Source organism: Lissotriton vulgaris, chromosome 3_1 (genome assembly GCF_964263255.1).
Source record: "Lissotriton vulgaris chromosome 3_1, aLisVul1.2, whole genome shotgun sequence".
In the NCBI taxonomy this organism is placed as follows: domain Eukaryota; kingdom Metazoa; phylum Chordata; class Amphibia; order Caudata; family Salamandridae; genus Lissotriton; species Lissotriton vulgaris.
This window is the reverse complement of record NC_141689.1, coordinates 1,510,115,250-1,510,137,544: the sequence shown is the minus strand read 5'-3', so window position 1 is coordinate 1,510,137,544 and position 22,295 is coordinate 1,510,115,250. Positions and strand designations below refer to the sequence as shown.

The window sequence follows — 22,295 nt, the reverse complement described above, 5'->3', positions numbered from 1 at the left end:
AAAACCCCTGGGAGGTCTAGGTTGATGAGGATCTGCCGGTGGCCCAGTTGCTTTGAAGTTTCTATTGTCTTTCTTTGTCCAGAACCCTGATTCTGGCATGGATGCTTTCTTTAGCTTTATGACTGTTGTGGGTTCTGCACTTCAAGAACCTGTAATACGTGAATGACAGATACGTATTCAGCAGTTTGCCTTAATGGCAGTGACTTGGATTCCTTTTTGTACAAGCACTTTTAATGGTTGTACTGTCACAATTCCTATTTTTAAATCTGACCTGGTACAGGCAGGGGTTTCTCATCCTTCATAATTCTAGAAAGTGGTGATACCTTAGTTAATTTTCTTCTCAGCCTTATACAAAGCAGGCCAAACTGCATTGCCTGGATGCATGTTACTCTGTCTCTGTATGCAAACATGCTAATCACTGTTGTCACTGGTGATCAGTCACTTTACGTAGAGCTGCACTCTCTAGACTGATTAGGTCTCCAGTAATTGTTGATGCCAGTACTTCTCTTAGAAGGCTTCAGTGGTTGTCTACAAGAGGATTTGCCTTGAATGTTTATTAAGAATTTCTTCTTGCAGTGAGGAAATTAAGGTTTCTCAAGGTTGGGACAAGGGAGTTGTTTTCTTTTTTTTTTTAAACTGTTTTTATTGAAACAATAAGTACTGTGGCAATACATACTTTACAGATATTACAAATGCAATCTTATCTCATTTCAGTTCAATCACATTACATGGTTACAGTAAATCCTTGTTGTGTAGGTTGTGATCTCCTCATTGCACTGGTTCTTAACCTAGAATAACCTAGTGTACCTTAACCCTCTTCTTCTTCCTCGTCTGTTCTATCTACCTCTGCTTCTGGTAATGGGTCACATATGTCTCCTCTGAAGGTGTTCCATGCTGTCCATATTTTATTCCATTTTCGAGGGCTGCCTCTGGTGGCATACACTGTTCGTTCTGTGACCATCGTCAAGTCCATATTGCTGCACCATGTAGACAGTGTTGGGGTCTCTGCTGCCCCCCATTTCTGTGCAATGTCTCTTTTAGCAATGAGGGACCCCAGCGTGGCCAAAATCTGCATATGACGGGAAAGGTCATTAGGCTCCCAGACATTTAATAGACATCTCCTCGGATCTGGTAAGAGTGATACTTTCGTTGTTTGTGATATGGTGCGAAGTACCTGACGCCAGTAGCTTATCAAAACTGGGCAGTCCCATAGAGTGTGTAACAGTGTCCCCTCCTCCCCACAGCCTCTGAGGCAGAAAGGGTGGGTCGCTCTCTGTATTTTGTGTAGGGTGGTCCTGGTCTAATATGTGCGGTGTAAGATTTTAAGCTGCACTAGTCGGAGCCTGCTAGATATTCCCACCTCTTTAGGTGATGCCAAGGCTTCCTGCCATTCCTGATCATCTAGTTCTCCCACATCCGTCACCCATTTAGCCCTTAGTGTGGTTGTCGGGTCCGTTAAGTATCTTCCTATATGTGAATGAGGTGGCCTTTGTTTCCATAAAGTCTGTGAGGAGCCGGTCCTCCAGTGGGGAAGCCTCCGGAATCTCCGAGTCAGGCGGGATAGCTTTTAGTAGGGTGTGCCGTATTTAAATATATCTGAATTTCTCGGTCATACCCAATTGGTACTGTTGCTGTAATTGCTCAAAGGGCATCACTGTACCCCTATCCCATAGAACTCCCACCGTGGAGATACCTATATTGTCCCATTGCATGATCCCTTACTGCGTCGCAAGTGTCCTAGTACTTTGGTATCCCACAGTGGGGACAGCTTAGTTATCACCCCTTTCCAGCCCAGCCTAGTCTGCGCCTCGTGCCAAACCTGGGCCGTGTGTTTAGTAGGGCCTATCAGTTTCGAGACCGCGCCTTTGTTATAAAGCACTGCCGGCATATTATTTGTTCCTAGTTGTTCCCTATCTGCCTTATATGCCGGGTCGTCTTGAGGTATATGGATCCAATGATTTATTATTTTAAGCTGCGCCGCCCAGTAATATAACCGGAGGTCTGGGAGTGCGATCCCCCCGTCGTACCAACTTTTATATAGCTTCGTCTGGACAAAATCGAGCTGGTTTGCTACCCCAGAAAAGAATTGACACTTGTGCCGCTATTCGCTGGAAATAGCGGAGCGAAATCACTTTGGGCGTTGTTTTCTAGTATGTAAAGGAACCTAGGCAGTGCTTTCATTTTATATAATGCTGCTCTGCCAAGCAGTGTAAGGGGCAGTGATGCCCAGTGTATCACGTCACGTTTCAGCCTTTCTAGTGGCGGTGCCAAGTTTTTGTCGTATAAATCGGCGGAGTTTCTAGTGATGTGTATACCTAGGTATTTGAAGGAATTTTCTGCTATTACTAATGGGCAGTCTACGGGGAGTATCGGTGTTGGCGCTTTGAGTACGAAGATAACCGATTTAGTCCAGTTTAGTGTATAGCCCGAGAGCCTCCCATGGGAATTACAAATATTAAGAAGTTCTGGTATACCATTCTCCGGCTCTGCACGATAAACTAGCATATCATCTGCATATAGTGAGAGACGTCCTTCCCATCCCTCCCTCCAGCTAATTCCCTTAAGCAGTGGGGTCGCTCTGATGAGTGTTGTTAGGGGTTCCAGTACTAGTGCAAATAATATCAGGGAGAGTGGACATCCTTGGCGTGTGCCCCGAGCCAATGGTATCTCCTCTGATAAGTGGCCGTTAGCCGTTACCCGAGCTACCAATTTGGTATATAGGAGTCGTATCCATGCGCAGAATGTCGGGCCAAACCCCACACGTTTCAGTACACCGAATAGATCTTTCCATTCTACCATATCGAACGCCATTTTGGCATCCAGTGAAAGTATTACCGCAGGGCTCGTAAGGTGTGGGGCTCTCGCTAACGCTCCCTGCACCCGTCTCAAATTAAGTGCTGTGTTTCTATGAGGCAGGAAGCCGGACTGGTCCGGGTGTATTAATTGTGGTAAGAGTACCATCCACCTATTTGCCAATAATTTCGCAAGAATTTTTGCTTCTGCATTTAGTACGGATATAGGAAGGTACGATGTACAGTCCTCCAGTGGTTTCCCTTGCTTGGGGATCGCCACTATTGCAGCTGTGCATTGGTCCAATGTAAGCTCGGCTTTCTCCAAACTTTTCTTCTACATCTCCTGCAGGGGTGGGCCTACAGTGTCCGGCATTTGCTTGAACCATTCTATAGGTATCCCGTTGGGTCCCAGTGCCTTCCCTGATTTCACCCCATTGATGGCTATTTGCAGTTCCTCTAGCGTAAGTTCCCCATCCAGCTCTAACGCTATCTCTGGCGCCAGAGTCGGCATCTCTAGACGCTCCAGGGCATCTTGTATCTCTATCTCAACTAGTGTGTTGGTTGGAGTGTACACCTCTTTGAAGTGCTCAGCTAATAAGTGCACTATTTCTTCTGGGTTTGAGTATATAGTCCCCTCTCGTGATCGTAATTGTTGTATGCCCTTCGTACCCTCTCCTTTTGTATCTAACCGCGCCAACATTTTTCCAGCCATGTCCCCTATGTCGTAGATTCTATGTTTGGCCATCGCCATGTTGGACACGGCCTGTTTTTCTAGGTGAGCCTTGAATTGTCGTTGGCGGAGTTTCAGGATATGTGCTGCCTCTGGAGTCGGGTGAAGTGTGAAAGCTTTGTCTGCTTCTGAGAGTGCCAGTTCTAATTCTGTCAGTTCTCTTTGTTGTATCTTCTTTGTTTTGTAAGCTTCTCATAAAGTTATAGCAGAGTCCACCGACTCCGTGTTTTCCTCGAAATAGTGTTTGGTTGCCGCTCGGAGTTCTTTCTTTATGGCAGGAACCTTAAGGTAACCTGGATAAATGGGATATAGGCGTCTATGTGTTTTCCCCTGACTCATGAGTTTTAACACAATTGGAGAGTGATCTGAAATGCCTCTTGGTTTTATGTCCACCTCTTCGACTGTTTGAAGGCTAACGCCCAACACTAGAAAATAATCTATCCTGGAGAGGCTATTATGCACTGTGGATTGGTAAGTGTATTGCTTTGTATTAGGATGTGTGTGTCTCCAGATATCTATGAGACCCATCGAATCTAGGAATCCCTGAAATCGCAACGGTCCAGGTGTCTGCACCCTTACAGGATATCTGTCTGATGCTGCGTCTATCGTGGTATTAAAATTTCCTCCTATAATAAGGTCCCCATCTGGTAGTGTAAATAGGAAATCCCCGAGCGCTAGGAGGGCGCGCGAGTGAAGTGCTGGAGGAATGTATACTGATACTATATTTAGGAGCCGTCCCCCCCATTGGCCCTGTACCGCTGCGAAGCGACCTTGGTCATCGATCTCAGTCTGCAAGACCAGGAATGGTGATGTTTTTCTAATCAGGATGCCGGTGCCCCTGGACCCTGAGGAAAATTCAGAATGTACGATCATTTTGTATCCCCGCCTGTCTAGCGCTTTGCATGTCGTCCCTGTGAGATGCGTTTCCTCGAGGAGTGTCAGTTGTGGGCTGTGGCGCTTCAGAGCGTGAAGTATCAGTCCCCTCTTTATCTTGTCCCCCAGTCCTCTGGCGTTCCACGTTAGAATCTTAAGGGGGTGTATCAACGTTGTTTGTACTACGTCCCCGGGGCTAGCCGGAAATGAGCTCTGTGCCATATGTAATGCCTGAGGGAAGGAGGTATCCCCTCCTCTGAAGTGTAGCTAAGTGTTGCTCTGAGTATGTGCTAATAAAATCCAAGGAAGTGGGTATACGATGTACTGCGTATGTGTGATGGAGCCAGATCTCTAGTGGGTGTCGATTTACCTGTGCTAAAAGCCTGTCTTGTGTTTGCCGTGTTTCCCTATGTATCTTGCCACTAACAATTACTAACCAACTACAAAGACTGCCAACTGTCCCCCCTTAACGGTCCCCGCTATCCCTGCCTCCCTGCTACGGTATTGCAACTACCCGCCTCCCCAACTCAGCAGAGTGCTTTTGCCCTCCCCCCAACTTAGTACTTGCTTGTTCGGGGGAAGAGGTCCAGCGGTGACCTCAGCCCTCCTGGCCCTCCGGAGCTCATCTCGGTCCGTCGTCTCGGTCGATCAGGGCCGGGTTATATTACATGCTAGTCAACGTTTTCGATCAGTACGCCGGTGTCCTAACAAGTGGTGTCTGCAACGTCCAAATAGTTAGCCTTTTTCTTGGGTCAGTGTTTGTTCTGATTCTGAGTGTCCTGTTTCTTGCGATCGGGGTTTTCCTCCTCTTCTCGGCGGCGGCGGTGCCTGTTTCCGCGATTCAGATTTCCCACCGTCCTCAATCCCTCAATCCAATCCTGTGCCGCTTCAGGTGTGTCAAAGAACCACGTCCGTCCGTCCGCGACCACTCAGAGTTTTGCAAGGAAGATCATCGAGTAGGGTATCTCCTGGGTTCTCAGTATTTGTTTCACCTCTTGAAAACTTCTCCTGCATTTAGCCACTGCTGCAGTGTAGTCAGGGAAGAATGTTATGGTGGAGTTATGTATTCGGATGGGCGGAAAGACTCTTGCCGCCTGCAGGATGGCATCCCTATCTCTGAAATTAAACCGTTTTGCGAGCACCGGTCTCGGGGGGGGGGGGACTCCTGGCTTTGGCCTGCCTCCAGGTACCCTGTGTGATCTTTCTATTGAAAAGAAGTTGGATAGGCCCTTGGGTTGGAGTCTGGACTGCACTAGTTCTTCCACATAGAGGTCCAGCGCTGGTTTCCCTTCCGTCTCTGGTAGGCCAATTATACGTATGTTGTTCCGCCTCGCGCGTCCTTCCTGTTCATCGAGCTTCTCCAGAAGCATTTTATTGTCCTTTTTTAGTTGGGAGACTGCGGATTGTAGCTCTGATACGTCTATTACCAGCGATTTCGTCACCACCTCCACTTCTTTCACTCTTTCTGTCATTTTAAGCAGATCAGCTCGTAGTAGGGAAACGTCAGTCGAAATAGTGCCCACTGTCATTTGTACTCCAGATAGGGCCTTCATGATATCTTCGGGGGTGATTTTTTTCCCCCCTGCTCCGTCTCCCTCCGGGCTTTTACCTCCTGTGGGCGTGCGGCCTTCTGAGTGAGTTGTGGAGTTCCTGTCGAATGCAAACTTGTCCAATTTAGCCTGAGTGGAGCTATTTTTGGGCCCTCGCCCTGCCATGACGTTCTCTACGTGGGGTGAGTAGTGCCCTGCGATATGTCAGTTCGCTGCCTGATTGGGTGTATGTAATCGTGGGGCGGCGGCGGCAGGCCGGAAAATCAGGCAAGGAGGCCGGATGTAGTGGGCAATGACGTTTCTTTATTGCACACTTGGAGTCAGTAAGACAGTGGTAAACAGGAAGAAAAAGGCAAGGCTCAGCCGGATGGCGTCTCGGTCTTCTCCGGGTTCTCGTTGGGTGTAGGGTCTTTGGGGAGGTCGGGAGCTGGGATGGTCCTCGGAGGTATCGGGGAAAAGAAAACAAAAGGAGCCATTAGTCCAACTGGACTTGCTATAGCACAAACCGTAACCAACACCGGGAGTACAGTGGAGGGATTGAAAGAACGACCGCGAGGGAGGGAAGGCGGGACGGAACCGGGAAGGAATGGAGGGAGAGAAGGAAAGAAAAGAGTGTCCTGTGAGGGTTCGTGACGGGGTAGTCTTTTTACACAGTGCTGTACAAGTGGTGACGTGCTGTACAAGGATATTACAGTGATGGCCAGGCCAAGTGACTCCAAAGAGAAGGTTATATTTACAAAGCACCTAGTGTGCTAAAGAGGTGGTTTCTCTAGTACTCACACGCTCCGCCGCAACTCTCCGGTGAGTTGCGGCCGCTCTTCAGCCACCTCCTGTGGACTCAACCAGTCCTCACTCCACACGTCTTCTCCTTCGTTCGCCTGCTCTGCCTCAGCTTCGGTCCGAGTCTCCTGCCACGAGATCGCTGCTCCGACGCCGCCTCTGTCTGCGCTTCTGCCTTTTCCTTGGTGCGGGCCGGAACTGAGGAGGGACTTCTGGGGTCATGGTGGTGTGCTTCCGGGGAAGGGCCACTCCGGATTGGTTCCTGAAAGAAAGAGAGGGGAGGGGTCCTGGTTGTCATGGCAGTATCCAGGGACGCCTCTGGGCTGGTTACCGAGAAGGGTGAGCGTCCGAGAACAGGAGGTCCGGGTGGGGTCAGGGAAGGAGCCGCATCACAGTGTATCAGGTGGGGGGCGCGTCGAGTCCTGTGTGTCGCCCTTCTCGAATCCGTGTGCGTCAAACATTCCACGCCACCTCTGTCCCGCTGTGCCTTTGTCTTTATTTGTATTTTCACCCCTTCTGGGCGAACGCTATCTAATTATGTAACTTGCTACTTGCCCCAGTCTTCTTTGCGTCTTTGGTCCAGTGCGGCCTATTCATGCAGGAGTTTAGTGTACATCTATCAGCCACCGCCGTCTCACGTACCCATGGGGGTTTATGCTATATTGCGCAGGGTTGAGGAGGACGGCGCTTATGACCGCCACGGAAGTTCAGTGTGCGAGTCACCAGTTCGCTGCTGCCTCGCGATCTTCTGCGTGCCTTGTTCTTTCAGGGTCCACCTGTGCCCTTTTCAGGAGTCTGCTGCGGGCCGGTTAGATCACAGCAACCAGTAGCCTGCGGTGGGGTGGGGTTCGCGGGGGGGGGGGTTCATTCACCGCCCAGATAACTTTGCGCCTGTAATCACTCTTCCTGTGGGATTAGCGCCCCCCGCGATAAGCTGCCGTTCGCCTTTATGGGTTACCGGTACTGTTTCCCTCTGAGCACTCGGCCGGTGTCCTGGGGCTTGAAAGCGCTGTTTCTCGCCGTACTCCGCTGTTCGCTGTACCTTCTCAAGCGGGGACACAGGTTCCTCTGTATATGCCCTTCACGCGCTGTCCGTCTCTTCTGATCAGCCGCCGCAGAACGGCCCTCTGCTCACCCGCGCTGGAAGTCGGGTCTCCTCTTAACTGTAGCCCCCGGTTCGTCTCCTGGTGGTAGGCAGCTCCTGCGTACTTGGATCGATCACCTCCGTCCGGTGTCCGATCGATACCGGATTTCGCCCGGTCGTTGCCGCCCGATCTCAGGCCCCAGTCCAGCCTCAGGAGGTCACTGGGATGACAGGATTACTTGTCGGATGAGTTTTAGGGCCAAGGTTTCACTGGAGCTCTTCTGCTAGGCAGCCATCACGCTCGGCTGCTAGCCACTCCCCCGAGAGTTGTTTTCTTGTTACGTGGAGACACATAGTGGCAGGTCCTGGCTTTGTGCATTATCTGGACCTGGCCCCAAGATTTTGTTCTTGTTTTAGTATGCCTGATGAATAAGGACTAGAACTCAGAATGTATGTATAAGTAATGTTAAGACTCCAGGTTTCTTGGGCATGGGCAAGGTTTTTTGGCTCCTTTTCCATCTTTATCACAAACTTCCTCTTCCAGACCTTCCATGTATCCTAGGCTTGGATACCTCTTGACTGTATGTTCCTTCTTCTTCCATTGCAGTTCGTATGCTCATGAAACATCCAGCTTGTCTGTCTTTCTGGAGGTTTTGGTGGTCTTAAAGGTATGTACGCTTTGCGTGTAGAAAAGTGTACTGACCATTCCTGGGGAGCTCTATAGGCCTTCATTTTTAATTGGCATTGTGCATAAGGCAAATTTATTTTTTAAGTTGATTACATGCATTTTTCGAGTCACTATACTTAACAAGAGTACATTGAAGTTGTTTTTATCACTCTGTCCTCTCCTTCCACTCCCTCTACAGGTTCACTCCTGTAATGTGATATACATATGCAGCCGGCACAGGTAACTGCGGTGGGGCAGTGAGGCAGCGCGAGGCGGGGATGGATGGGGGCGCAGACAGACAACTTAATAGAGAAAATGATATTAATAAATCAATTTTTATCACCTTTTGACTACCCATCACCCCCACCTGCACCCGCCTTACCCCCCCACCGCGGTTACCTGTGACGGCTGCGCCTAGTACTATAGGGCTACTTCTTTTTCTATGGCCCTCCAGTCTTGCAGGGTCGTGGCCAGAGTCTCACTATTTTGCCTGATGGTATGCTTCCCTTATGGGATATTCCGCCCTCTTACACCACCTCTCTGTTTTTCCTTCTCCCAGTGTGCCTAGCCCAGGTAGCCAGTTAAAGACTAGAAGGTTAATGATGTGCTCCTGTGATGTTCTCAAGTATTGGCCTGAAAGGACCTTTTGCCAGACCCTTTGCTGTCTACTCTCTTATCGCCCTTATTTATCCCCATCATCTCTTATCCGTAGATCGTCTATTCTTCCAAATACTCTTTTATCTTCTAACCCTTTCTACCCAATAAGTATACTTAAACAACACTCAGAACAATGGCTCCCCTTTTCAGCTTTTGAGTGCACAAATACATATAGCTCTACTACTTTGGTGTCTGCTGTCTCCTAGGTTGCTGCTACTCCACTGCGGGATGGACTGCATCAACCCACATCTGTGGTCATAATGAGTTTTCTGCTGCTGGGTGGACAGCAAAAAACTTTGAAAATACCATTATCCTCTAACCTAGATCACTATTTAACTGCTGGCTTAATAGCGCCCCCAGGAATTAGGCTTCTGTCTCTTCTGGGTGGGCATTACTGTTGACTGAAGAGCATCTGCAGGACCAGTGGCCTAACAGCACCCCCATTGTTTGGGCTTTTTGTTGCTCCTGTGTGGATTCCATACATTACATTGCTGACGGCTGAACAGTGCTGCTAAGAATTGGCCTTCTGTTTCTCCTAGCATACAGCTTACAAAGTAGTACTGGTGGGTTAACAGCACTTCCAGTGATTGGGCATATGCTGCTGTATTACTAGTGTCTGAACAGTGCCTGTGTAGGTTAGACTGCTATCATTCTACAGTGATCTCCTAATAAACCCAACCTAGCAGAAGTTCCTCACCTGTCCAGACGCGAAAGCCTTGGAGCAACCTTTGGTAAAAAAGGGAATATCCGCAACTACTGTGACTTTGGACGAGCAGTAAATATGTGGCTTCTCGCACAATTAGAGCTAACTCCCTGACTACACATAATAATCTTTTATGTACGCTGCCTGCAACGCTTTCCCTCACACTCCTTTCACATTCTGCCCCATACACTAGACCGGGCTACGCAAGCATGCACAAGTCTGGAGGACAACCTCCAGACATCACACATGACACCAAAACACTCTCTTCATAGGGGATCCCTCTGCAATGCTTTCCTGCGACCATGCACAACAACAAAAAGAGTATCTGCATACTGGACCTATCAGAAAGCGCACTGAGGCCCTTAAAAAGTAGGAAACCTATAGAAACGTGTTACAATGTTACTGAAAATTATTTGATCTCAGATTGACATTTTCGTTAAAGCAGTTCATTGCTTGACATAAGCTGAACTTTTTCAGTGGTTGGTTAGCTAGTTCTCAGGACTCCATGTTATGGGGGTTGGTAGCCAGCTCTGCTCAAGGGGAGGCTGCGGTTTAGATCTGGAAATGATTCCTTGACCTGGCTATCTCTTACTAGTGCACACGTTTACATAGAGAAAGGTATGACTGGTAAACTGTTTTACATAATAAACTGCAAAATGTATAGTGTTGTGTCTACTTGTTTTCCTTAAACAGGGGATAGTCGGCGTTTTGCATAATTTGGGGGGGGGGTGGTATTTAAACACAACTTCATTGTGTAGCACGATAGTTTAAATTACTGTAGTTTCAAATTAAATATTAAAATACTTTCATCTTTTTAGATCATCGTCACTATCATTCTTTCATTAATTGTTGGTGCCATATTCTTTGGAGTGAAGTTGGATAATTCTGGAATGCAGAACAGGTGCGTGAATAACATCATATGTTTCTGATGCCTGGTTCTGGTCACAGGGAGCACCAAGTGCTTGAAGTTAAACAGAAACTTCATTTTGGGTAAACTAGTAATATTGTAAAATTGTTTCGAGCTGAACAGTTGAATAAGGGTTAATAAATATGTTTTTATCTTAGTGTGAGATCAGCTATTTGCACAGGTCACGGGTACATTATTAAGATATGTCACTTTACTGTTTTCTCCCTATCACTGGGACGCAATCACCGTACTGAGCACAACTTACACTCTTTTGCACCATAGTGCAAGGGTGTGTGCATGAGTCTTGCATAGGTTTTGTACTGAGAGGGTGCCCCTACAGTTTCAAGTTTAGCAATACTTTATTTAGGGAATTAAGTCCATCAAATTATAAAACAGCTTGAAATTTGTAAAAATGTTAATGAATGTATTCAGTACATTAAAAAAAACACTTCCTGAGTAAGGGAGACAGTTCATAAAAAGGACGAGCCATAGATAGGGTGTGACAAAATAGTGCAAACATGTGAATATCAAGTTCTTGACGGGACTACAAACGTTACGGCAATTTGTATGATCGTATGTGTATTAAGTATTGTTTCACTTGGATATGTGGGTTGATATTGTTCAAGAGCCAGATTGGGTTTAAGTGCAAGCGTTGTTTATGCCCAGGGTGCCAGATCCAAGTCATTGAATGTGCTAGAAAATACTATGCCTAGACAAACTTGAACTCTTTTCCCACTTTGGATGTGTACTACAGTGCAGCAGATATGCAAAATCAGAAAAGTTTATTCAAAGAGACATTATTTTTTTTGTTCAAACTCTGTCTAATGTTGTCAATATACAGCGTTTGCATCAAAACCATGTGTGGTTTCATGGGGCACCCATGTAAACTACCACCCACGGAATGCCTCTCTTATCAAAAAGTAAAACAAAGCGGCACAACACACTGCTTTGTGTACCTTTCAGGCAACTTTCCACTCCAAACTGCATTTTACTTTGAAACGTAAGTTAAAAATAAACATTTTGTGTCCGTTTTTCTCACTTTTGACACGCAATGCCGGGGCAAAAGGTTTATAAATCTTTACATATGTTTTTTCCCGTATCATATACAATCTACATACCTTGTTCTTAACCTTTTGACTTCTGCGGACCCCCACTTAATCATTACTGGATTGCAGGGACCTAACTATAACCCCCACGTAGTCATTGCTGGCAACGGGGGAACCCTAACCTAAATAGTTTTGATGATTTGAATTGCAAAACAGTGTGCAAACATACAGAAACAAGTATTCATCAAATACACAAATTATTAATTTTTCTTAGCTCACAACAATATATAAACAAGCATTTACAATGCAAAGGTTTCGCTTTCTGAAAAGTTTGAGCTATTGGCATTGTAAATGACAAAGTTTGTATTTATGTGTTGGTTTTGAAAACAGATAAATAAATGGAATTGTCATTTACAATGCCAATAGTTTAATCTCTGTCAAATGCCATACAAAAACACACAGACCCACACACACAGACCCACACACACCAACAGAGCCCCCCACACACACACACACAGAGCCACACACACCCAGAGCCACACACACACCCACCCAGAGCCACACACACACCCACCCAGAGCCACACACACCCACCCAGAGCCACACACACCCACCCAACATGTCACAGGCCCCAGTCCCATAAGGAGGTAAGTCACTCGGTATGTCTGCCTCGGTCCCTTCCCCCTTTTGTCTTGGAGACTGCTACTGGCGAAGACTTTTCAGGGTCCGTGCAACCCCCGGCTCTGCCCCCCGCCCTCCTCCTGTGTATGCTGATTCTTGCGAGTGCAGAGGTTCCCTCCCAGCTCGCAGCAACTTCAAACCCACACCCCCGCCCCCTGCCTTCCCCACGCCGATCACTTACTGGGCAAAGTTTCCACCTGTGGAACATGGCAACACGTTTCTTGGCACTTGGAAGGGGAGCTGGATGTTCTTGAAGAACATAAAACTGAGTTGTGTGAGAGTCAATGAAAGCTACGCCTGTGCACTCTGCACCCACTCCAGCCCCCCCCCCTTTAGATTCCCTATTGTTTTCCGAGCATTTGGCTGCACGGTGTCCCTCAAGGCAGGAAGTCCGCGAGGTGAAACGACCGACAGAAATATTCACTGATTAGCCCTGATTTTAGCAAGCATTACATTTTCCCGTTCTTCTGGGCACTAATTTTGATACATTTTGGATTTATTTCAAGAGCCTGCTAGCCATCTGCAGGCTACACGCGGGGCACTTAGTGGGAAGCAGCCAGACCACAGCACCGGGAGCCCCCGGCACTTCGTGGGAAGGAGAGCGCCCCTCTTGCTGGCCAATGTGCCGGCCTGTCACTGCTGCAGGTCACCCGGCAGGCACTTTCCGGCACAGGGGGAAGTGCCGCCCGGGCTAAGGCAGAGACGCTCGTGGAGGAGCACTGTGCAGCATCTGAGTGTTGTACCCTTGCCCCACTCACCCAGGAGGAGAGCTCCCACAGCCGCCGGCCTCCCAGAAGCTGATGCAACAATGGAATCAACTTGATTCTGCGCAGCCTTTTTTTGTGACCAAGGAAAGAGAGACGCGACATCACACCATTCAACCACCCAGAGGAGAGAATGCGAGTACAATTAAAAAATAAAAATAGCTAGAAGGAAAAAATAAAACACAGCTTCTCTAGTGGTGCCTCAAAAAAAGTTATATATTTATTTAGGTAAACCAAATCTAGGTAGCGTGGTACCAAGAATCGGCACGTGTTTTAACCCTCAATCGCCTGCCTCTAGTTGTGCGCAGCTTTCCGCCAATAGGTAGTCAAACCATGCAAGTACATGGAGAACAGAGACGGTGCCAAGCACCCATTGCAACAGACGTGCACGTGACGTCAAGCTCACAACAGGAGAGCACGAGCCATAATAGCCCTTGGAGTCCACAGGTGACCTTTTACAGGACGACTGTGTAGACGCCGCCGATAACGCAATCTGGATCAAAGCAATGGATTTCAAAATGCAATCTGTGAGTCAGGCCAAAGGAGCACCTTATGACAAGCACTCGCGGTATCGAGAAATATTAAGATAGAGACAGCCAAATATAGGTCTTCGTTTCCAAAACTCTGCAACTGTGCCCCATTTTAAATTTTAAACCTCACCTACCTGCAATGTAAAACGCTCCTATCGTTGGCAGAATTCCTGACAAAGAGTTCTTTAATTGTGCAATAAATGCACATAAAATGTATTCAAACCACCACCTGCAGAAGTCTGAGGTGCACTATTTTTTTTTTTTTTTTTTTTGGGTAAGACGTTTATTACGCATTGTCACATGAATAGTACAGTCAATCTCGCCTACAACCACAGAAGGCCGGCTTTGCAATGTACACAGGAGTAAATGAACAGCTTATCATTACACAGCCCATCAGCCGACAACCATAGGTCCGGCGGCGTGAGTTCAGTAGCAGTGCAGTTGATGGTTTCGACAGTGCATCCGCATGGTAGGTTCGCCTGATCAGTCTTACATTTTCCAGTTTTTCTTTTTCTGTTCCTGCCAAACAAACAAAAACAAAAAAAAAAAAAAAAAAAAAACCCCCGTAACCTAGGGGGGGTATCTCAAACAACATAACAACAACCCCCTGTAAAACTCAAAGCACTGTGTCACAGCATTCTCCCCCCCTCACTGCCCCATCGAGTGCAGCTCACAGCGGCCATAAGTCTTTAGCAGCCAGGCGCTCAGCCCTCATTACCTACAGACGCCACTGACGTCAGATATTGTCGGAAGGGCTCCCAGAAGTCTCTGGGGCGGGACCCCATGGGCAACTCTTCCTCATACGTGACTAGGGTGTCTCTACAATAGGCCAGATCTTCCAGCCAGTGCTTCACTGTTGGCTTTCGCTTACTATTCCAATGCAGGGATATTCGTCTCTTCGCCACCAATAACGCAATCACACAAAGCTTACGCCGTCTTGCCCTCAAGTGTGGCACCAATCCCAGGAGACAGACTTTGGCAGTGCATGGCAATTGGGCCCCCAGCATAGTGTTGAGTGTCCGTATCACCTGGTCCCAGTAACGTGTTATCGCAGCGCAGTGCCATGCCAAGTGGATGAAGTCCGCATGTTCCTGCCCGCACCTAGTGCAACTAGAGTCGTCTCTCAGACCATATCTGTGTAGACGTGCAGGGGTGTGGTACATCTGGTGCAAATACTTATAATGGATCAGTCTAAGATTCCCGTTAGGCGTCAGCATCCCCGTAAGCATGCAGGAGGCCTCCCAGTCCGCTACCGTGAGATCTTCCCCCAGTGCTGTTTGCCATTTCTCCCTGGCTCTTGTTGAGGAGCCACCATTGCTAGATTGTGCGCAGCGGTACAGTCGAGATACCAAGTGTGCAGCTGAGGGAGTGTTGATTACAAGTGTCAGTGGTGCGAGCTCTTGCGGTTCTGCTGGAAAAGACACAAAGTGTTCCTTCACCGCCCTCTGTAGCCTATAATAGTTGAAGCTAAACAACAGAGTCGGGTTCTGGATGCTGAGGTGCACTATTATAAAAAAAAAACAAAAACAAAAAAAAAAAAAAAAAACAACAACAATAAACCAACTATTGTTATAAATCATCGGTTCGTGCAGGGGTTTCTCCTCGCACCCGACACTGAGGGAAGCCTGTTTTACCGGAATCTCGGCACTGCCCTTAAACCGGTATCGCACACAGGGAACAGGGTGCTGCCCTCAAGGAGCAGAGGGACCGAAATCGGAGCCGAAGAGCGCGCGCCTTCGGACCACCCCACGGAAGAGCCGACACCGCCCGCCCTGCCCCGGAGCAGAGAAGCGAGGATCCGGAAGGAAGCTCGCACCTGTGCTGAGCCAACAATGACACAGATCACCATCACCCAGCTCGCACTTTCGGGCAGTTCGCATGTGGGGGCACAGAGCCCGGCATCCGTTTGACATCCAGCATCATACGGTCACGGGGCCAAAAGGAACTGTTCTAAAGAGCCCGGCAGCTCACATCTTTGCCCAGCACCATCTCTGGGGCGTAGGATCACCCTGCCAGCGGACACCCAATTGATGCATCACCCCAGCAGATGGACCATGTCACAGCATGACACCTAGACTGGGCTTTAAGTGGGCCAAGTCCTGCCGGTGCTCAACACGGGCAGTTCTAAGAAGCAGTTGCTGAGGCGGGTCACTTTCGGGCTCTCCATTATAACCTCACCCTCGGGGTGGGAAAACAAATCTTAACTTGGCACCAATACCACCTTTCATATATCTTTAAAGGGTCTCGTTACAGTTATTTCAGTCTCATTTCAGAACTGAAGCATTTTAACTTTTTATATAAAATGCCATTGTTGCTGCTTAATCATCTTATGCAACAACCATTGATCAAGCCAGTAGCCCTGGCTCGATGCAGGTGGCATGTTACTTGTGTTATAGATCTGGATGCAAAGACAGAATCAGCAACATACCAGTCGGGGGCACATAACGCTAAGTAGAGATTTCTAATTTAGTATTTTAAGCCACGCCCTTAATTATATTGGCCACGCCCCTCAGAGACCGCCAGTTTTTTTCATCCCACTTAAAGCCTGACCTAGGCCATTGCTAGCAGGGAAGCTCCAACAAGAGTGAGTAGAGAAACCACATCTTATCATGGCACCAGGCCAAGCATGTGTAAAACATAATACTTCCGGCTAAGCAATCTCGAGATTCTGGGGCGGAATAATTTTACATTGTTTATTGAGCTGATAAGGTAAATGTGGTGTATTAACATGCAAGTAAAGCACTAACCAGTACAAAAAAATGCAACGTGAAACAATATACCCATTCCTGCTGTATATTAAATGCACGTGGTTGCAATAAGTGATACAATAAAGACACATTGTGACAAGCTTTTCTTCAAAGCACTGAACCGGGGTAGCTGCAAGAATTCATTTCCCAGTCTGAATTTCAACTAAACTAAAAGGTTAACTGCACAGCAGTATCGGGACTGCATTTGATGATGTTTCTTCTAAGAACTGCCTGATAAGCCTTAACCGGAATGCGCCCAGATTATAGGTATTTCCGAGAACAAATGAAAAAAAATTAGGATATATTTAAGGAAGCATCCTTGTTTTGAATGATTAAATCTTAGGCACGTCCTGAACCAGCTCAAAGTGTCTGTCCACACAACTTCAATGGCCTACAGTGAATATATGAACGCCAGCGAGAAGGAATCCATAGCAGAGAGTTTACGGCTACCAAGCACCAACACGCAATTTATAATACGGTTTGGTCATCACACTGCCTTCGCTCAAATAAAGTAAATGTGCGTGACTGACGTGTTTCAAGGTCAGGTGCTGAAGCTTCAGGAGGTACAGACACAAGAGCAGTAATGGCTTCGCACGGTCCTTAGCTGCAGCGTCTCAGCAACAGGAAGAATCGCCCTATGTCGATACAGTTCAGGTGTGCGGGTAACTTACTTCAAGATCAGGGTGCCCTGGCATAGTTACCAATAACGAGCAGGAGTGGCCCCCTCCGGCACGCAAAGCACACGCCCCCCTACTCCTATGCCCTCCTTATACTCACCTGTATCGCAGCCTTCCCGAGCGTAGTTGTACCAGGAGTTGCTCCTTCACACTGCCTGAGATGGGTGGGTCAGACGGGACAAAGTGCAGGGCAGGTCACTAACACAAACGACAGACTACTCAAATGAACATGCAAGAGAAAATGCCCACTCTTTGAATGAAGCGCGCGCAAACGTATTGATGTCACGTCCATCTTGGGATGGGTATAAGTTTATTTTATTTATTTATGCGATTTTATATAGCGCGAACTTTACCCGAAGGTGTCAGAGCGCTTTACGTAAGAACCAGTTGAAAAACATAAGGACTTAGGATTACATGCATTACAAAGAGGAAACAAACAGAAATAACAAGCCTTCGCAGCACAAATTTATTGAATATAGGACAAGTCAGGTCCCGGGCCGGCAGCCAATCACAGCGCGGCCCGGGGAATGACGTCACGGGGTGTCCCGGGCCGGCAGCCAATCACAGCGCGGCCCGGGACACAAGGCAAAAAGGGGCGGGGCTTAAAAAAAGACCCAGAAACGCCCCCGAATCGCGTCAAGGCGGGCCCTGAACTCAGTGACGCTCCTCTCCTCCAATGGCTGGCCAGCATTTACGAGGCCAGCCAATGAAGAAGAGGGGCGTGTTCAGGCCCCTATACTACTAACAAAAGATTTCGGCTCCGCCCACTGCTTAGCAGTGGGACGGTAGCCGAAACCTAAAAAGGAAAATTTTAATGAGAAGGTTGGACCTTCTCTAAATTCAATTGAGGCTCCCCATTGCCCATACTATACTTTTGATGCACTTGCACTGCTCCTGTGAATCAATCTGAAGATAGAAACTGATTTAGTCCCCAGTTACAAATTACGGAACATTTTACATTTTTGACATGTTGTTTCTTTATTCATATACACTTTATTAATCTGTTACTATTATTTTATTTTCTAATCAGTTGCGGATGCCCTGAGTAGGCTACATAGACCCTCAGGGTTCCCTGGACCACAGCACCCCCGATCTTGACTGCATGAACTACTGGTGGCCAAGAAAGGCTTATGTCTTTCTGTGTATACATTCTGTGTATAAAAAGGCTTAGTTACTAGCGTTGCCTATGTTGCGCTGTTGGCTTCTTTGTGGGTGTGTAATTTCTGTGAAATGTACAAACCATACTCACCACAGGTCATAATAACAACAGATTTGTACAAAAATAGAAAACAAAATTGCATTACTAGGTACTCAGACTCATCAGGCGAAACCTTTTCCGTACATACCATTACCCTGTAAAGGCTTCCCAACTGAAATCTTTGGACCCAAATGACTGAAGATCAAGCACTGAACCCATTAAAATACGGTTATGCTAAATGCCTTGTTCAGCCTATTTCAGTAGCCATTTGAAATGTACTTGCAGTTAAAATTCCAAAAGTCACTCCATAGTGGAAAGACTATCCAAAGGTTTTGAACTCCGTTACTGTAACTGACTGGGTAGAAATCACATCAATCAAGTTAGCACCTACCGTGGGCCTTCACAAAGCTTTGTTGTAAATAAACAGTGAGGTTTGCCTGGTCCGCACCAGTTCTAAGTCAGCAGTTATATTATTTTCATTTGCCTAGAGCGCATCTGGCCCATTAGGTGTAAAGTTTTAATATCTTTTACCCTCACACTACAGCCCAGCGCATCAGCTGAGGACATTTAACTGTACTTTCAGAATTGTGCTGTGTGATTTCATGGATTTGACTAGTGGTTTTATTATTGTTATGCTTGTTAATATGCTCCTTTTAATGTACTGCATTTAGACATGATTTAAAGTAACTTATTCATACTGTATTATCATGATTATTTCTTTTATTGTCTATGATCGAATTAAAGTAAATGCATGATGATGATGATTGTGGATGGTGCACAATAAGGTATGCAGCCTAGGCCGAGCAGTTACCACCAATACTTAGATAGGGGTCAAAAGGGGGAAACCAGTGACGATCTACAATCCATTATATTTCAGTGCAAGCTTATGGCAGTCACTAACTCGTCACTGAAACGTGAGCTGACATTTTCCATTTAGCCTTTCATAGGTCATATTGATGTGTCTAAAGGCTTATTTTACCATTTATAAAGTCAAAGTGCTTATATTTAGTAACTATAAAGATCCCTCCAAGTGAGAAGTACTGTATTAAAGCAGCCTATTTTTCTTTTATTTCCCACAGAGCGGGTGTATTGTTTTTCTTTGCTGTCCATCATTGTTTCAGCAGTATATCGGCTATCGAGCTCTTTGTTGTGGAAAAGAAGATATTTATGTAAGTTGATGTTGTAAGAAGAAAGATATGTTTGTGGTCATTCTAAAAATCGTAGTGTCTACTTTAACTTTTTTACATGAACTCTACCATACAATACACCTCCGATTTGGATCTTACTTTTTCAAATTGTTTTTAGGTCTGGATACAGACTGTCATCAGACCTGTTATAACCAATTCTTTAAAATGTATATGTAGTGGGCTTTGACTCCACCCAGAGGAATATTTCTCTCTTAGGTCACGCTATTGAATGTTTGATGTATCAGTCCATCTCTTCTATAGTGCTTCCATTGCGATGCCTAACAAACTTTTAGGCATCTAAAAAAACACTCAACCATTATACTTTTCGTTATGCTCAGTTCTTTATCTCCTAGATGCAATATCACTACAACCAACACCATCACCAATACCAGTCTCCACCAACAATACCAGATACACTCAATACCACATCACTAATATCAGTATTTTATGATTGGTTTTCGCTGGATCTTGATACATTTATGAACTGATGCGTTTGATTTTACTATGTTTTTCTGTAGGTTTAACAGACTTCACCAAGCCCACCTACAGCATTGCCATTAATATCACTATCAGCACCACAATACCTCCATCAAGGTCGACATCATCGCTGCGAAAAATAACACCCCACCACTAATTACACCAGTCCCCAGTGCTTAATTTGCGAAATAGTAAGGCCCAAAGTTTTTCTCAGAAGCTCACTGCCGACATTGACGAATGTTGGGATTGCCGGAGACTGATTCTGTGTAGTCTTGATTCAACCTCATGCCTCTTTCTTTCATTCCCATACTCACCGGGCCCCTTTATTGTATTTATGCATGTTCTTTTTCATTACACTTTTCTTCCTTTGTCACTGTTTTTCCACATTCTCTTCCTTCTCCATTCCTCCTTTCATGTTTTTTCTGTCTCTTGCACTGCATCAAAGTCAAAAGATCAAAAGTAAGTGCTGGTCCCAAAAAAGGAGTGCTGGTCGGCTCCACCTGCAACCACTGGCTCAAATTAATCACACCACCACCAGTGCCACATCACCACCAATATTAACACCACTATTCTCACTAGTACCATCACCATCAATACGATAACAACCAATACCACCACTATCACCTTCACCAATTCTGCCACCGGTACCAATACCACTAAAACTGTTCTACCAAAAGAACCTCAGCCAATATCTCATGAAGATACTACAGCAACCAGTATCACCAAAACCACACCACGACTGCAAGTTCACTACCAATAATACCAGCACAGCACAAGCATCAATGCCACTGAAAACAATGCCACGACCAACAGTACCACCAAAAAACAAACCCAGAATGATAGCTGATACTAGCTCGGGGATAACCTCATGGGTGATCAGCAGTGCCCTACCAATCCAACTGTCATTAGATTACATTGTCAGTACCAACAATACCACCACTAATATCACCCAAACGACCACTATTAGTTCCACCTACATCACCACCACCAATACCAATCAACCGCCAATATTACTAATACTACACCACCACTATTCCCACAACCATAATTAACACCATCAGGTAGACACCACTAGTACCTTGCCGCCATCCGTATTGGTACCACAACCCACCCAGTGCCTCACTACCATCAATATCACCTTCCCGATAACATAACCTCCAACACTATTCCCAAATCTACCGTCACAATACCAATAACACCACCACCAATACCAACAGCAGCTATATCACCACCAGTACTGCCACATGATCATCAGTATTACCAACACCGCCTTCAATACCACATGATCACAATACCGTATACTCCACTTCAGCCTTTGCATCAAAATGCATTTCTGCATGCCTGTGTTTGCATGTGTTGTCAAATTAAAACCGTATGTACTGGCTTTGCCAAAGCTTGATTTGAAGCATGTGCTGGCTGTAGATACAAACGCTTAGCATTATCCCGCCATCTCGTGTTGGGCTTGGATGATTACAAGTTATTTTTCTGCGAAGATGACTTTGAGTCCCGATGTATAGTGACTCCTCCTCCAGTGTGTTTTCTGCATGCCATGCTGCTTCTTTGTTAGATTGTTTTTTTCGCCATCGGGTTTAGATGTCGATATTGCAGCTCCAGGACTGAAGCTTAATTCCTCACCAAGGCCTTTCAGGCGCTCCTATTTTCTCCCCAATCTTAAGGATTCCTATCCGAACAACTCCAGCTGGGCTTATTGGTCACTTATCAGCACCTGCTCGGGCCTGACCTTCCAAAACATCTTCTCCTCCATTCTACTGGACACTGTCTATAAGGGATGGAAAACAAGCCCATCAGCTTTTGCCCCAATTTGCCTTGCAAAGTACTCAGGCAAGAGCACAACCGTGTGCAATCTATGTTTGGCACCGGAACACAACAAGGCTTCTTGTGAGGCTTGCATGGTGTTCCCTTAGAAAAAAACACTTTGGCAGTGAAGTTAGCGTAGTTGGGCCCACAGCACCATGCAGTGACACATAGACGACACACCATACATCTTTGGTGAGCAGTCACCAGACACCGAACAGGAAGCAAAGGACACAGAGGCCCAAACAGCGCCATCAGATGTGCAGATACTGCTAGTTAGCAGTGGAAACAGCTCGGACTCTGACCCCAGTTCCACACAGAGGCACATGAACAACTCGGCGAAAGCCACCCAAACCCCTACTAAACCACCAAAACTGGCTGTCAGAGTCCTCGGGCCTTGGAGATCTCCACCAACAGGCGCACAAACACA

General features: G+C 46.6%; 1 protein-coding gene across 2 annotated transcripts in view; it reads left to right on the top strand.

Annotated features, from left to right (window-relative positions):
- Nucleotides 1-22,295, top strand: part of LOC147728085 (broad substrate specificity ATP-binding cassette transporter ABCG2-like) — a 514,375-nt gene that overhangs the window by 378,529 nt on the left and 113,551 nt on the right. For both annotated transcript variants that reach the window (XM_086961970.1, XM_086961971.1), the window contains exons 10-11: nucleotides 10,655-10,737; nucleotides 19,466-19,555. In XM_086961970.1, the coding sequence (XP_086818096.1) occupies nucleotides 10,655-10,737; nucleotides 19,466-19,555 (173 nt within the window). The remainder of the gene's footprint in view (nucleotides 1-10,654; nucleotides 10,738-19,465; nucleotides 19,556-22,295) is intronic.